This window comes from Phyllobates terribilis, unplaced genomic scaffold (assembly GCF_046119375.1).
Source record: "Phyllobates terribilis strain yellow unplaced genomic scaffold, ASM4611937v1 Scaffold_3__8_contigs__length_932513732, whole genome shotgun sequence".
In the NCBI taxonomy this organism is placed as follows: domain Eukaryota; kingdom Metazoa; phylum Chordata; class Amphibia; order Anura; family Dendrobatidae; genus Phyllobates; species Phyllobates terribilis.
This window is the reverse complement of record NW_027362763.1, coordinates 258,234,783-258,251,139: the sequence shown is the minus strand read 5'-3', so window position 1 is coordinate 258,251,139 and position 16,357 is coordinate 258,234,783. Positions and strand designations below refer to the sequence as shown.

At 41.4% G+C, this 16,357-nt stretch overlaps 1 protein-coding gene across 1 annotated transcript in view; it reads right to left on the bottom strand.

The window, feature by feature from the left end:
• ARHGEF26 (Rho guanine nucleotide exchange factor 26) overlaps window positions 1–16,357 on the bottom strand; it is a 160,576-nt gene that overhangs the window by 107,511 nt on the left and 36,708 nt on the right. The window contains exons 5-6 of the mRNA XM_073674753.1: window positions 5,101–5,157; window positions 4,050–4,210 (exon numbers count right to left, since the gene is read on the bottom strand). Coding sequence (XP_073530854.1) covers window positions 4,050–4,210; window positions 5,101–5,157 — 218 coding nt within the window. The remainder of the gene's footprint in view (window positions 1–4,049; window positions 4,211–5,100; window positions 5,158–16,357) is intronic.

The following is a 16,357-nucleotide window of genomic DNA, read 5'->3' as shown; positions in this document are numbered from 1 at the left end:
TCAATAGACACTACACATCTCCTTAGTAAAAGGGCATTTTTTCAAGGGACCAGTTGATAGGGGAAAAAACTTGTGACAATTTTCTATTAAGGTTTTTACGTTTTTAAAAACGAGGGGAAAAAGGGATTTCATACATTTCCATGGATGGTAATTTACATTTCAAACATTTCTGGGATGTTCACAAGATCCACTCACACCTATAGCTACCTTGTGAATGGGGCCCCACCATGTGCACCACTGTTGTTAGTGGTGAGAAGGCCTCACTCGTGTAGCTTGCTTACTTTTTATGGTGGTTCTGAAATATTTCCAATTGCACTTATTTAGCAATTTTCTATGCTCCTACAGAAATTAGCTGAGAGTCTTTTCATTGGCAGCTTTGTACAAACTTGCCCAAGTTTTCAAAATATATAGGGGTCCAGTGATGAAACCCACACCTAAAACACATGACATAATCCAGTGCATATGTCATCGAGATGTAAACACCCATTTAAGCCATTGACTTGCATTCTAAGAAATAATGCATAAGTTATGTAGAAGCCCTTTGGTGTTACCTACACTGAATAAAAGTAGCCTTGCAGCTGCACACTTTGGCATACATTTGGCCAACAGTAAAAGGGGGGTACTGCCACTTTTGTTTGACGTATGGTGACAGTGTTAGCAGCCCAAGGCTAGGTTTGCACAATTATCTGAGATCTGCAGACTGCAATTACACAGAAATATTTTGAAGGGAAATTGTTCTGTTCAAGAAACAGGTTATGCCGCATAATTATGTTTAGCATTTTCTATTTTCCATAAGTTTGTAAATTACAATTGGTGACTGGATTGTAACTGTAACTCTCTCACCTCTCCAGTCCATCCTTAAAGGGGTTGCCCACTACTATTTAAAATATGCCAAAGCGTTTTTATGATGAAAAGCAACTTCTTTCTAATTACCTCCCTCTGCCTTTTCTGCCTGTGAGCGGCGCTATCACTGGCCGCTCACAGGCAGCACGTGACCCCCCCGCTGACGTCCCGTCTATTGAGGCGTGACTCAGCGCTGGGGTCCCCGCGGTGGCTGCTGGGTTGTGGATGGGGTTACCCCACCAAGTCACACCCAGCATCCACCACGCGCTTTCCCAATGAATTGGGACAGGGAGAGCGCGCCGTGGATGCCAGGTTTGACGCACCCACAACCCAGCAGCCACCGTGGAACGCGGAAGAGAGACCCTCGGCTGCAGTCTGGACTTGTCGTGACGTCAGCGGATGTCAGAACCAGCTGCAGCCGGGGGTCACGTGATGCCTGTGAGCAGCCAGTGATAGCACCGCTCACAGGCAGAAAAGGCAGAGGAAGGCAATTACAAAAAAGCTGCTTTTCATCTTAAATAGTAGTGGACAACCCTTTTAACTCTGCTGCCCGACTATTCCACCTCTCTCCTCCTCCGCTTCTCCCCTCTGCAAATCCCTTCATTGTCTCCTAATTCCCCAACATATACAGTTCAAACTACTAACATTGACCTACAAATCCGTACATAATCTGTCTCCTCCATATATCTCCAAACCAATCTCCTGATATCTTACAACACAATCTCCGGTCCTTCCAATACCTCCTTCTCTCCTCCACATTTGTACGTTCCTCACCCAATTGCCTCCAAAACTTCTACAGAGTATCCACTGTCCTCTGGAATTCTGTGCCCCAATAAGTCTGATTCCAACACATTCAGAAATTTCAGACGGAACTTGAAAACGCATCTCTTCAAGAAAGCTTACAGCCTGCAATGACCCCGCTGCCACCTCGCCACAACCCCCTACCTTACTGTCTCCTTTCCCATTATACTGTAAACTGTAAGCCCTCCAGACAGGGCCCTCTCCTTTCTGTTCCAGTCTGTCATTGTTTGTTTGTTCACCGTCTTTTCTATTTGTATCTTGTATGTAAAACCCTTTTCATGTACAGCACCATTAAATCAATGGTGGTCTAAAAATAAATAATAATAACTGTGTTCAGCAGATTGAGTCAATTTAAGACACATTTCTAATTTTCAGATATCTGTTGATTTGTTTTTTAGCAATCTTCCTCTCTACTGTGGCCAAGTCGTCCTTCCAGTGTGACATATGACATTGTAATCACTTTGTCCATGGTTTAAACCACCTGCCCCATACTGTAATCAAATGCACAGTGGCATGTAACTTCACAACAAGATAGACATTTGGGTATTTGGACTTCAGAATCAACATGAACATCCCATGACAGAACTCATCATCTGTGGGGTCCCATAAGCCAAAATAGGCACTGATCTTTTTTGGAAAAACAACACTATATTCTCATCTAAAAGGAAATCTTTACAATTCTAAAAAAATTGCTTTAAAAGCAAATGTCTCATTCCCAGCACTGAAGTATGGTCTCTTTCATCTCTCCATTTATCAATCTTCAAGAACAAGTCATCTTTCATGTAAAATCTGCTCTGCTGTATAAACTGGAACTTGGCCCTGAACTTGACAAAGAATTCTCATTTTGAAGAGGTCAGAGTTCTTCAACAATCTGTTCTGAAAATGGATATATAGTACAGGAGGGAATGCTGCAGGCACATAGCACCAATGTAGAATACCAAACACAATGCAATTAGGCTCTGTCCCTACTTGTAGAAAGAGGTTTGAATTAAAACTCATATGAACATCAACACTTCAGAGAGTTATAGCTGAACTCCCCAGATCAAGACTCATGTGACTAAGTGATTACTTGGCAACTGCATAATTATTTGTTTTTTCCTTTTTAGTTGCACATAGTTTAATAATTGTATATTTGCTATAAAAAGCATTACAAGCATTAACTCCCTGTTTAGTTTACGATTATTCATAGACCTTTTGTGTGACTGGTCCTTCTGCCAATCACTGATCTCAAGCTTCTGCTTAGACCGGAAGAAAAGCAACCAAATAGTCAAAATGAAGTAAATAAATACCAGGAAGGCAGGACACAAAAATAGAATTACTACTGGTTTTAATGATATAGAAGGACCCTTTGTGTAAAGTTATGAAGACTATAATAAGAGTTGATTTTTGGTTTAACCCTAGAACGCATACCTGGGGCCTCGCAGGCCCGCCCTGTTAATTGTTTTCTATTTTCTGCAAGATTACTTTAGCTAGAATTTTGAAACTCTAGGTATATAGTTGTTTGTCATTTTTGTTTGAGTTATTCCATGTTATTTGCACACAAGCCTAAAAGGCCCCAGGTATGTGAAAATGTAGATTTTTATGGTCATGCGTACTAGGGTTAAAGGGTTGTCCACTACTTTACAGATGGCAGAGATCATTAGAAAAGAAAAAAAGGATCTAAATTCACCACTGGAATCCCCCACTGTGTCAGTGTTGCTGATTTGATGGTCTCCACCAGGACAGGTACTGATGAGGTTGTCACAGACAATCGTCTTGGATCCAGCTATAGAAGGTCATTGCGCTTGGCTCTGCAGGCACCTTCTTGATCTTCTCTTCTCTGTAGTGTAGTGATATCCTTCTCCTTCTAGGACCTAGCAGTGACCTCCAACTTCTGCTGCTAATTGACACACCCTTGCTGGATATTTAAATACCTTCATGCTCTTCAGAGTGTCGCCGGTGATAGCTCTATTTTCCTCTGTCCAGGCTTGAAGTACTAGTAGTAGTAGGCTAGTGTCTTCTTGGCGTTCCCTTGGAGGATAGTTGGCGTGATCTCTCTGGTGTCTTCTCAAGCTACGTGTTTCCCTTGACTGTTTACCTGTTTGTCTTTAGTTGCAGTGGGGGCTGACTAGTGCTCACCCCGTCTGCTCTCTAACTAGGGCCTATCGCTATGGGCAGTCAGGGATTAGGTTTCCTGCTCAGCGATAGGTGCGGAATCTATTTAGGGACATTAGGGGATTCAGGGTGATTGTCAGATCTGCCTAGAGGTCTCCACTCCCCCTTTCCCTAGTGTTTGGGCTTCCTCCCCCTCTTCCCGTCGTTGTGCACTTAGTCTTTCCCTCACCTTGTGTGACAGGTCTCCATAACCAGTCACTAACAGATTTAAAAGATTTAGTGGCAAAGAAAATGTACAACACAAATCTTACTTTTTGCTGGCCTCACACACATCTGTTATATTGGAAAAGAGATGGTGGTTTTCAGTCTTGGTCATGGTAGAACTCAGTTGCTTTGAATTCTTAAACATTCGAATTAAAATCTCCAAGCTGAGCAGGTATGAATGTTCAGAAGAGATCACCTCAAACATAGCCTGCGGGATGAGAACAAATTGAGGTTGAGATTTCATACCTCATTCAGAAACATGCTACAATAATCTTATTAAATGGAACATGTGACTTTTTACAGGCATTTTGCTTCAAAGCAACAAAAACAAGAAATTAAGCTTTATAGATAGGTCTTCATGGAAACTCTAGGCAGATTAGGGTGGAATATGTTTAAGACAATGTCTCCATGGTTACAGACTACAATTATCCTGTGTAGTCTGATAATGAAGTCATGTGTTATTCCACTCTGTTCCACTTACTATCTATAGATTAGCAAGATAGATATAAGAAATTACTTTAATATCACTCTACACACAAAGTCTGTTTGTAGTCGGAGCTGCATTAGACACAAAAAAGCACAAAATTATATCTACAACTGAGAACATAGCGCCGCCCAAACACAATGACAAAGTTGGCAGGCTTCAGTGACAATATAATTTGCAGAGCCTGTTTGGCTGTCCCCCAACAGCAGACTTTTAGGGGACACAATAATTTGGCACATTACATTTCAATGACTAATCCAATTGCTTTAAAAAAAAAAAAAAAAAAAAGAGTGTCAGCGGCAAACCTCAAAGTTGTGAGCTACACAGGCACAAAAATGAGACAAGAATCCACTAGTCTAGCAAACCATGGAAAAAGGTTTATTACTCCATACGCTGGAGCAATAAATCTTTTTTTTTAAACTTTTTTGCAACCCCTGGTGAGTGCTGTTATGATTTCTTTTTTATTCTAATCCAATTTCTTTGGAGAAAAGTTACTGGTAATGCTATTTGTTTCTGACCTCGGCTCATACAAATCCACATAGCTAAGCCAGCTGGCAATATAGCAGAAAGCTAGAAGACATTAGGTGCACTGAAATTATATTTTAGATATATACCTCTTGTCTTTTTCTTTCTTCTTGGCCAATACTCTGTGACAACCCATTCTTCCTCACCTGAAATAGTAAAGTAAGCAATTTAGGCTTATCTTTCATCTATTTAGCTATTACAAGAGCAATTTATAAGCACAATGTAACAGAAACAACGTTATCCAATTTAATTACAAGAGCAGATGAAAGTCCGCTCATTACTATATTTTATTACTTTCTTGTGTAAAGAGCATATAAAATGGTCACTGGTTTACTGGTGGGGAACACTGCAGCAATACAAATGTATGAGAGGCCAAACTGGGAGAATTGATCTTTAATGGGGGGAAAAAAAAACAGTTATCCAGATTTGGTTTAAATTTACCGTCAATGACAAGAAACAGAAAATTATTCATGACGAAATGATTCTCCCACATAAAGTGCAAATCATCAGATTGAAGGATTCTTATTCTGGTTAGCATATATCCAGAGTAAGGGCTAACTTACTGATCGTTGGGGGTCTTAAGGAAGGGACCACCAGCGTTCCACAGTATGCAGTGCCCCATCTGGAATGGAGCAGAGGTGCACATTCTCAACCTCAGCTCCATGCATTGTATATGGGACTGCCAGAGATAAATTAGGCAACACATACCAGGTAGGCACTAACCAATTTTCAATAAAGTCTATTTTGTCAGTTATACTGGCAGAATTATGTGAATTTCTGCCTATCATGTCCCAAGTAGTTGCATCAATCTTCCAGTTACAAGAAGCATAATTATTATAATAAAAAGAAGCTTTGTGAAGAGGAAAGTTGCACAAGAGTGTCATAAATACAGCTAGTGTTCAAAACAATGCAGTAAAATGACAGCGGAGAAGAAACATAATAGGAATACAGTTTGTAATGCCAATTAAAGTTAGGTACAAACTGGTATAATCAGCAAGACATGATAAATCATTACCAGCAGATGCTCCAGAGCCACCTCTACACAATAAACAAGGCTGTATTCAAAAGAATCACTATAAATAATACGGTAAGTAATGCAATTTATAAATAACAATACAATCCTTTAGTTCAGCAACTAATAACTGAATACATCTCATTAATCCAGTATATCCAAAAAAGTTAACCTGGAATTGCCCGGTCATCTGGCATTTTCTATGTTCAAACACAGAAAGTAAATGGCCAGAAAGGTTGTGTAACATCTGTATCACGCCGATGTACAGAATTATAATGCAGGATCCATAAAGCGGATCTGTCACCAGCTACCACAATACAAACTGTATACCTTATTAACTAAGATCAGATGATGATGAACCTCAATATCGTAATGGCTGCACAATCCTCTTAGAAAGTTTTCTCACTAGATATTAAAGTTAAACTGTTTAGTAAACACTTGTATTCTCCATGAAACAACAATTGTAGAGCATTATTCTCTAGAGCTCGGCATTGTGGGGTCCCTTTATTATTTATCCTAAAAAAACATGAATAATGTGACAACTAGGTGTTAACAGTTTGGGATCTCACATTGAACAATTAGTGTAGTAGAGACACGCTCCTTTGAAAATAGGAATGGTGACACCCAGTTGTCTATTTATTTAAAAGTTTTAAGGAACAATAACAGAGGAATTGTATAATACAGAATTAGAATAAAATATGCCTGACATCCGTTACTTTAAGAGGACCTAACTTCCCCCATTATACAAGTCCAACGGGATCTTTGTAAGAGGATTCTATAGCCATTCGGATATAGATCTTAGGCCTGATGAGGCTGGGAAACTTCCTTTTAAAATCTATTTAATAAGGTATCTGGTTAGTATTGTGAAATCTGGTAAAGGATAGGCTTTGAAATGTATGTGGCCTCACTGTACTTCAAATAGCATTGTAAAGCAGAAGTGTCCCTCCTCTAGAACTAATGGAGGCAACATACTGTAGTACGTAGTGATGAGTGCCAACAATTCAATATTGCAGAGCCTTAGGGACTTGTGTGCCAACAAAAACTCCATGCAGAGGTTTCTATCCCTTAGTCTAATGTAATGTTCCCCAACTGTGGTCCTCAAGAGCCAACAGCAGGTCATGTTTTCAGGATTTCTTTAGTATTGCTCAGGTGATAATTGTACCATCTGCACAGATAATAATTCCATTACCTGGGCAATACTAAGGAAATCCTGAAAACATGACCTGTTGGTGGCTCTTGAGGACAGCAGTTGGGGAACACTGATTTAATGGATAGACTTTACCCTAAAATGTAGAAAGCTTTGTATTTTTAGGAAACAGTCTCTACAATCTTAGATAAAGTTTTAGAGCAGCATACAAATACATCACTAGTACCCCAACTGCAATACGTAATGTGACTAGGAGAAATAAAAGGTAAGCAACAGTCTGCATGCGCCAACAGATCGCCTTTAAATTCCTCGTAAGTCACATAAGTAATGGGCACAAACCAGAGAGGATCACCTTTCAGCCTGAAGAGCTTAAGATCCTCTCTAGCAGATAAATTTTAGATAGCTTGACAGTACTATCAATGTAAATGTTATGAATGATATATATTTTCTTGAATGGCCGAACAATACCGTTACCCTCCATATAGATCAGATATCAACAGAGATTACACAGCACACGTTCCATCTAACTGTGCAATATCTCTGTAGCCTGCACTTGCTATAGGAAAATTAACGAGAAACTATGATAAAAATAAAATAAAAGAAAAAAAAAAAGAAAAAACAAAGACACAGTTTCACATGTTGTTAACTGCACCGGTACAGTATCAAATACCGCCTGCCATTAGCTAGGGTAAGTTCAATGACAAACATACACTGTCCGTCAGCAAACTGCAATCAATAAACTAAGTATCTCAAGTTATTTTAGGTTTGCAGCAACAGTGGAATCCATGTATTCATTGACTGCAGCATGCTGACAAAGTCTTTGTATATATATTTGTATATTGGCTAAGGTGTATGTGCACATTAATTCAATACTATAGGAGTGATCGCCTTGTCATATTTATATATATATATATATACACATACATACATACACACATATACAGTACAGACCAAAAGTTTGGACACACCTTCTCATTTAAAGATTTTTCTGTATTTTCATGACTTTGAAAATTGTACATTCACACTGAAGGCATCAAAACTATGAATTAACACATGTGGAATTATATACTTAACAAAAAAGTGTGAAACAACTGAAAATATGTCTTATATTCTAGGTTCTTCAAAGTAGCCACCTTTTGCTTTGATGACTGCTTTGCACACTCTTGGCATTCTCTTGATGAGCTTCAAGAGGTAGTCACCGGAAATGGTTTTCACTTCACAGGTGTGCCCTGTCAGGTTTAATAAGTGGGATTTCTTGCCTTATAAATGGGGTTGGGACCATCAGTTGTGTTCTGCAAAGTCAGGTGGATACACAGCTGATAGTCCTACTGAACAGACTGTTAGAATTTGTATTATGACAAGGAAAAAGCAGCTAAGTAAAGAAAAACGAGTGGCCATCATTACTTTAAGAAATGAAGGTCAGTCAGTTCGAAAAATTGGGAAAACTTTGAAAGTGTCCCCAAGTGCAACTGCAAAAACCATCAAGGACTACAAAGAAACTGGCTCACATGAGGACCGCCCCAGGAAAGGAAAACCAAGAGTCACCTCTGCTACTGAGGATAAGTTTATCCGAGTCACCAGCCTCAGAAATCGCAGGTTAACAGCAGCTCAGATTAGAGACCAGGTCAATGCCACACACAGAGTTCTAGCAGCAGACACATCTCTTCAACAACTGTTAAGAGGAGACTTTGTGCAGCAGGCCTTCATGGTAAAATAGCTGCTAGGAAACCACTGCTAAGGACAGGCAACAAGCAGAAGAGACTTGTTTGGGCTAAAGAACACAAGGAATGGATATTAGACCAGTGGAAATCTGTGCTTTGGTCTGATGAGTCCAAATTTGAGATCTTTGGTTCCAACCACCGTGTCTTTGTGCGACGCAGAAAAGGTGAACGGATGGACTCTACATGCCTGGTTCCCATCGTGAAGCATGGAGGAGGTGTGATGGTGTAGGGGTGCTTTGCTGGTGACACTGTTGGGGATTTATTCAAAATTGAAGGCATACTGAACCAGCATGGCTACCACAGCATCTTGCAGCGGCAAGCTATTCCATCCGGTTTGTGTTTAGTTGGATCATCATTTATTTTTCAACAGGACAATGACCCCAAACACACCTCCAGGCTGTGTGAGGGCTATTTGAGCAGGAAGGAGAGTGATGGGGTGCTACGCCAGATGACCTGGCCTCCACAGTCACCAGACCTGTACCCAATCATGATGGTTTGGGGTGAGCTGGACCGCAGAGTGAAGGCAAAAGGGCCAACAAGTGCTAAGCATCTCTGGGAACTCCTTCAAGATTGTTGGAAGACCATTTCCGGTGACTACCTCTTGAAGCTCATCAAGAGAATGCCAAGAGTGTGCAAAGCAGTCATCAAAGCAAAAGGTGGCTACTTTGAAGAACCTAGAATATAAGACATATTTTCAGTGGTTTCACACTTTTTTGTTAAGTATATAATTCCGCATGTGTTAATTCATAGTTTTGATGCCTTCGGTGTGAATGTACAATTTTCAAAGTCATGAAAATACAGAAAAATCTTTAAATGAGAAGGTGTGTCCAAACTTTTGGTCTGTACTGTACATACACATTAGATATATATAATTTATTTATTTTTTTCATGTAAATTTGTCAAACAGATGCTTTAAAATCTCCACAAGCTATGTTCCCCCATTGATCTCCCAGCATCAATAGGCATAAGGCATGAGCTTGTGCATCATGTGACTGTTTCAACCAGCCATAATGTAAAAATAGATTCAGCACTCTAGTTGATGGAAAGAACATAAGTGTTTTATTAGTACAGGTTCATCCACTGTATATTCAACAATTTGACATTTCGGCCAATCACGTGGCCTTCATCAGAACAGGGGAACCTTTTTAAAAATCCCAGAATGGCGCTGGAGATATGCGCTGTTGTGATGGAGATATGGCACCACGTTGAATGCACTTGGGTACACAAATCATCGATAGCTGGCAGCTCCCTTTGCAATTGATGACAAATGAAATCCCAGATGTCCTTGATTGTAGACAAAAAGGTCTCACGGGAATACTTTCACATTCCCTCGTGAAGGCATCTTCATGGCACTACCCATGACCATTCTCTGGCCATCATTGTGCCCAAGACAAAAGCGAGACTCATCAATGAAGAGAATAGACATTCCATGCAGTCTTGCTCTGCACCATGATAGCCTTTGAGAGTGGTGGCGTGAGGTCAAGGGAACACCTGTAGCTGGACATCTGACTTGTAGCCTAATGTCATCCATACACCTTCTAAAGCTATGTTCACATGTTGCTTGTTGCAGCTTTTTTTCTGCAGGCAACACATGACAGTAAAGAAGCTGCTACAAAAAGCAGGTTGTGCTGCGTTTTTCCGTTGCTCTTTTGTTTCTGCGCTTTTTAGGATATCAAAGTTCAACTTTGCTTCCACCTTGCAAGCAGGGACAATGTCTGAAAAAATAGTGACTATTCTGAACAAAAAAGCTCTTGGGCTGGGATAATCTTATAAATGTGCCCCTGCTATGTAAAGCGTAATGGCTGTGTCTGACCATGAAGATGCCTTCATGAGGGAATGTCATACTGGTCCTACTCCTGGGAATATGGTGTTGGGTGGCTTAATGTATGGTTGCAAGTACCAGGTACACTAACATCTCAGCATTACACTGATTTGGCGGTGGAACCAGTGATATGGATATTGCTACAAAGTGTCCCAGGAGCGGTCTATCAACACGATAACGTCAGGCTGAATGTTGTTCATGTGACTTTGAGCAGCCTGTGTGTTGTAAATGTACCTGCAGCATTTCCGGACTTGTCTCCTACCAATCACATCTGGAACGTCATTGCTTGGCAAATGCAAAGGAAGCTGTCAGCAGCGGATCTTGATGATTTACGTGCTCAAGTTCATTCAGCAAGGCAGAAAATTCCTCAAACAGCCATTATAACCCTACTGATAGTAGACAAGGCGTGGAAGTGTGTATATTTCTGCACGTGGCGCTCTGGCTCAATACTGAATAAGTCAAAATGTTTTGAAAATTTTGCTTCCATTTTTTCACATTTACATATCTTGAGCATGTCTATCAGTCCTGTGAATTTCATAATTTCAAGATGTTTGCTTATATATGTGTTATAAAATGACATTTTGTAGAAATGAGGTCTCGGACGTTGATGAAAGAAATTTGGTAAGGGTAAAAAATACAGTTTTATCACTTGAATAACGACCATAACAAGTCAGCTTCTACTCAGTCTACAGTCATTTTACATCTATTTTTACACCCTCAAAATATTGTATATCCTAACTCCTAACATAGAAGCAGATCATGTGTGGATGTGGGGACCTACAGTAACTAAGTATATCACATAACAATAGAAGTAAACAATGAAGTATACAATTATGCAGAGGTCAAAAAAATAGTAAGTAATTGACACAAAACCTAAAATGAATTGATACAAAAAGTATATTGGAAAACTGTCTGCTAATTATACAATAAAAAATTCATATACATTATATATATATATATATATATATATATATATACACAGTGCTGGTCAAAAGTATTGGCACCCCTGCAATTCTGTCAGATAATACTCAGTTTCTTCCTGAAAATGATTGTAATCACAAATTCTTTGGTATTATTCTCTTCATTTAATTTGCTTGCAAGGAAAAAACACAAAAGAGAATGAAGCAAAAATCAAATCATTGATCATTTCACACAAAACTCCAAAAAAGGGCCAGACAAAAGTATTGGCACCCTCAGCCTAATACTTGGTTGCACAACCTTTAGCCAAAATAACTGCGAACAACCGCTTCCAGTAACCATCAATGAGTTTCTTACAATGCTCTGCTGGAATTGTAGACCATTCTTCTTTGGCAAACTGCTCCAGGGCCCTGATATTTGAAGGGTGCCTTCTCCAAACTGCCATTTTGAGATCTCTCCACAGGTGTTCTATGGGATTCAGGTCTGGACTCATTACTGGCCACCTTAGAAGTCTCCAGTGCTTTCTCTCAAACCATTTTATAGTGCTTTTGGAAGTGTGTTTTGGGTCATTGTCCTGCTATAAGAACCATGACCTCTGAGGGAGACCCAGCTTTCTCACACTGGGCCCTACATTATGCTGCAAAATTTGTTGGTAGTCTTCAGACTTCATAATGCCATGCACACAGTCAAGCAGTCCAGTGCCAGAGGCAGCAAAGCAACCCCAAAACATCAGGGAACCTCCGCCATGTTTGACTGTAGGGACCGTGTTCTTTTCTTTGAATGCCTCTTTTTTTTCCCTGTACACTCTATGTTGATGCTTTTTCCCAAAAAGCTCTACTTTTGTCTCATCTGACCAGAGAACATTCTTCCAAAACGTTTTAGGCTTTCTCAGGTAAGTTTTGGCAAACTCCAGCCTGGCTTTTTTATGCCTCGGTGTAAGAAGTGGGGTCTTCCTGGGTATCCTACCATACAGTCCCTTTTCATTCAGACGCCGACTGATAGTATGGGTTGACACTGTTGTACCCTCGGACTGCAGGGCAGCTTGAACTTGTTTGGATGTTAGTCGAGGTTCTTTATCCACCATCCGCACAATCTTGCGTTGAAATCTCTCGTCAATTTTTCTTTTCCGTCCACATCTAGGGAGGTTAGCCACAGTGCCATGGGCTTTAAACTTCTTGATGACACTGCGCACGGAAGACACAGGAACATTCAGGTCTTTGGAGATGGACTTGTAGCCTTGAGATTGCTCATGCTTCCTCACAATTTGGTTTCTCAAGTCCTCAGACAGTTCTTTGGTCTTCTTTTTTTCTCCATGCTCAATGTGATACACACAAGGACACAGGACAGAGGTTGAGTCAACTTTAATCCATGTTAACTGGCTGCTAGTGTGATTTAGTTATTGTCAACACCTGTTAGGTGCCACAGGTAAGTTACAGGTGCTGTTAATTACATGAATTAGAGAAGCATCACAAGATTTTTCAAAGGGTGCCAATACTTTTGTCCACCTCCTTTTTTAGGTTTGGTGTCGAATTATATCCAATTTGGCTTTAGGACAATTCTTTTTGTGTTTTTTTCATTGAAGACAAATTAAATGAAAATAATAATACCAAAGAATTTGTGATTGCAATCATTTTCAGGAAGAAAATGAGTATTATCTGACAGAATTGCAGGGGTGCCAATATTTTTGGCCAGCACTGTATATATATAGTACAGACAAAAAGTTTGGACACACCTTCTCATTTAAAGATTTTTCTGTATTTTCATGACTTTGAAAATTGTACATTCACACTGAAGGCATCAAAACTATGAATTAACACATGTGGAATTATATACTTAACAAAAAAGTGTGAAACAACTGAAAATATGTCTTATATTTTAGGTTCTTCAAAGAAGCCACCTTTTGCTTTGATGACTGCTTTGCACACTCTTGGCATTCTCTTGATGAGCTTCAAGAGGTAGTCACCGGAAATGGTCTTCCAACAATCTTGAAGGAGTTCCCAGAGATGCTTAGCACTTGTTGGCCCTTTTGCCTTCACTCTGCGGTCCAGCTCACCCCAAACCATCTCAATTGGGTTCAGGTCTGGTGACTGTGGAGGCCAGGTCATCTGTCGTAGCCCCCCCATCACTCTCCTTCTTGGTCAAATAGCCCTTACACAGCCCGGAGGTGTGTTTGGGGTCATTGTCCTGTTGAAAAATAAATGATGGTCCAACTAAACGCAAACCGGATGGTTAGCATGCCGCTGCAAGATGCTGTGGTAGCCATGCTGGTTCAGTATGCCTTCAATTTTGAATAAATCCCCAGCAGTGTCACCAGCAAAGCACCCCCACACCATCACACCTCCTCCTCCATGCTTCACGGTGGGAACCAGGCATGTGGAGTCCATCCGTTCACCTTTTCTGCGTCGCACAAAGACACGGTGGTTGGAACCAAAGATCTCAAATTTGGACTCATCAGACCAAAGCACAGATTTCCACTGGTCTAATATCCATTCCTTGTGTTCTTTAGCCCAAACAAGTCTCTTCTGCTTGTTGCCTGTCCTTAGCAGTGGTTTCCTAGCAGCTATTTTACCATGAAGGCCTGCTGCACAAAGTCTCCTCTTAACAGTTGTTGAAGAGATGTGTCTGCTGCTAGAACTCTGTGTGTGGCATTGACCTGGTCTCTAATCTGAGCTGCTGTTAACCTGCGATTTCTGAGGCTGGTGACTCGGATAAACTTATCCTCAGTAGCAGAGGTGACTCTTGGTTTTCCTTTCCTGGGGCGGTCCTCATGTGAGCCAGTTTCTTTGTAGTCCTTGATGGTTTTTGCAGTTGCACTTGGGGACACTTTCAAAGTTTTCCCAATTTTTCGAACTGACTGACCTTCATTTCTTAAAGTAATGATGGCCACTCGTTTTTCTTTATTTAGCTGCTTTTTTTCTTGCCATAATACAAATTCTAACAGTCTATTCAGTAGGACTATCAGCTGTGTATCCACCTGACTTCTGCACAACACAACTGATGGTCCCAACCCCATTTATAAGACAAGAAATCCCACTTATTAAACCTGACAGGGCACACCTGTGAAGTGAAGACCATTTCCGGTGACTACCTCTTGAAGCTCATCAAGAAAATGCCAAGAGTGTGCAAAGCAGTCATCAAAGCAAAAGGTGGCTACTTTGAAAAACCTAGAATATAAGACATATTTTCAGTGGTTTCACACTTTTTTGTTAAGTATATAATTCCACATGTGTTAATTCATAGTTTTGATGCCTTCAGTGTGAATGTACAATTTTCATAGTCATGAAAATACAGAAAAATCTTTAAATGAGAAGTTGTGTCCAAACTTTTGGAGAGAAAGAGAGAGAGAGAGAAAGAGAGAGAGAGAGAGATACTCTTAAATTGGCTTCTTGAAACATCTCCATGAAGACGGAGCACAGCAAATACCTGTTCAGCTTCTCACTACAGAAAAGTAATGTAACTGTGAAGCTCTTTGTATACAAACTTGGGAAATAGGAGACAAACAAACATGAGCTGTTTATAGATTCAAGCACGGAACAAAAATCAATGAACATTTTAGTTCATTTCAGAAAATATTTTATTAGACACGGCGATCTCTGCACATGTAGCGTCGGCGTCCCTGCCTCCTGCTAGGCAGGGACGCCGTTCCCCTCACCTCTCCGCTCCATGCCTGGCGTCTTCCTCCCGCTCTGCTGGCAGCGCGCGCTGCTTCCCGGCCTCTGTGCTTAGGGCCGCGCGCGCCGTCCTAAGGAGTCCCCGGCCAATGGCCGGAGGACCACACCATATATAAGGCACCTCCTCCAAAATGGAGGTGCCCGAGCAATGTTGTTGCAAAGCCTTTCAACTCTGCTTCAGCCCTCAGGTCCCGTTACCAGTTACCTGCCAGATACCTGCCTGATACCTGCCTGATACCTGCCTGATACCTGCCTGATACCTGCCTGATACCTGCTTGCTATCCTGTGGTCCGACAGTCTGCCTACCAGCACCTGCCAGTCTGTCTATGGATCAGTCCGCCTGCGGACCAGGAAGTACCTGCCAGATACCTGCCTGCCTGTCCAGAGACTCTTACTCGCTCACCTGGGAGCGCTCACCTGCTACCTGCCTGCTAGCCTACCTGGAGGCTTAGCCGTCACTTGCTGTGACCACCTGCCTGTCCAGAGACTCTTACTCGCTCACCTGGGAGCGCTTACCTGCTACCTACCTGCTAGCCTACCTGGAGGCTTAGCCGTCACTTGCTGTGACCATCTGCCTGTCCAGAGACTCTTGCCCGCTCACCTGGGAGCGCTCACCTGCCTGCTAGCCTACCTGGAGGCTCTGCCGTCACTTGCCGTGACCACCTGCCTGTCCAGAGACTCTTTCCCTGCTGTCACTGGCCGTGACCACCTGCCCGTCTAGAGACTCTTACCCTGCTGTCACTTGCCGTGACCATCCGCCTGTCAAGAGACTGTCCCCGTCACTTGCCGTGACTTCCTGCCCTTCTACCCAGAGACTGTCCCTGTCACTTGCCGTGACTACCTGCCCACCTTCCCTGGGAGCCACCCGCTTCCTTACAAGGACTGCCCCTTTGTATAGTTGCTCAGAGGTTCCACCTCCCAGACCCGTTACAGCACACAATATTTTCTCCAATGAAATCAGATGAAAAACGTAAGGATACATTGACATCAATGTCAGGACTTTGTTTTGTTCCATTTTAGAACTAGAAAAGTGGAATCCATGCAGAGGACGGATC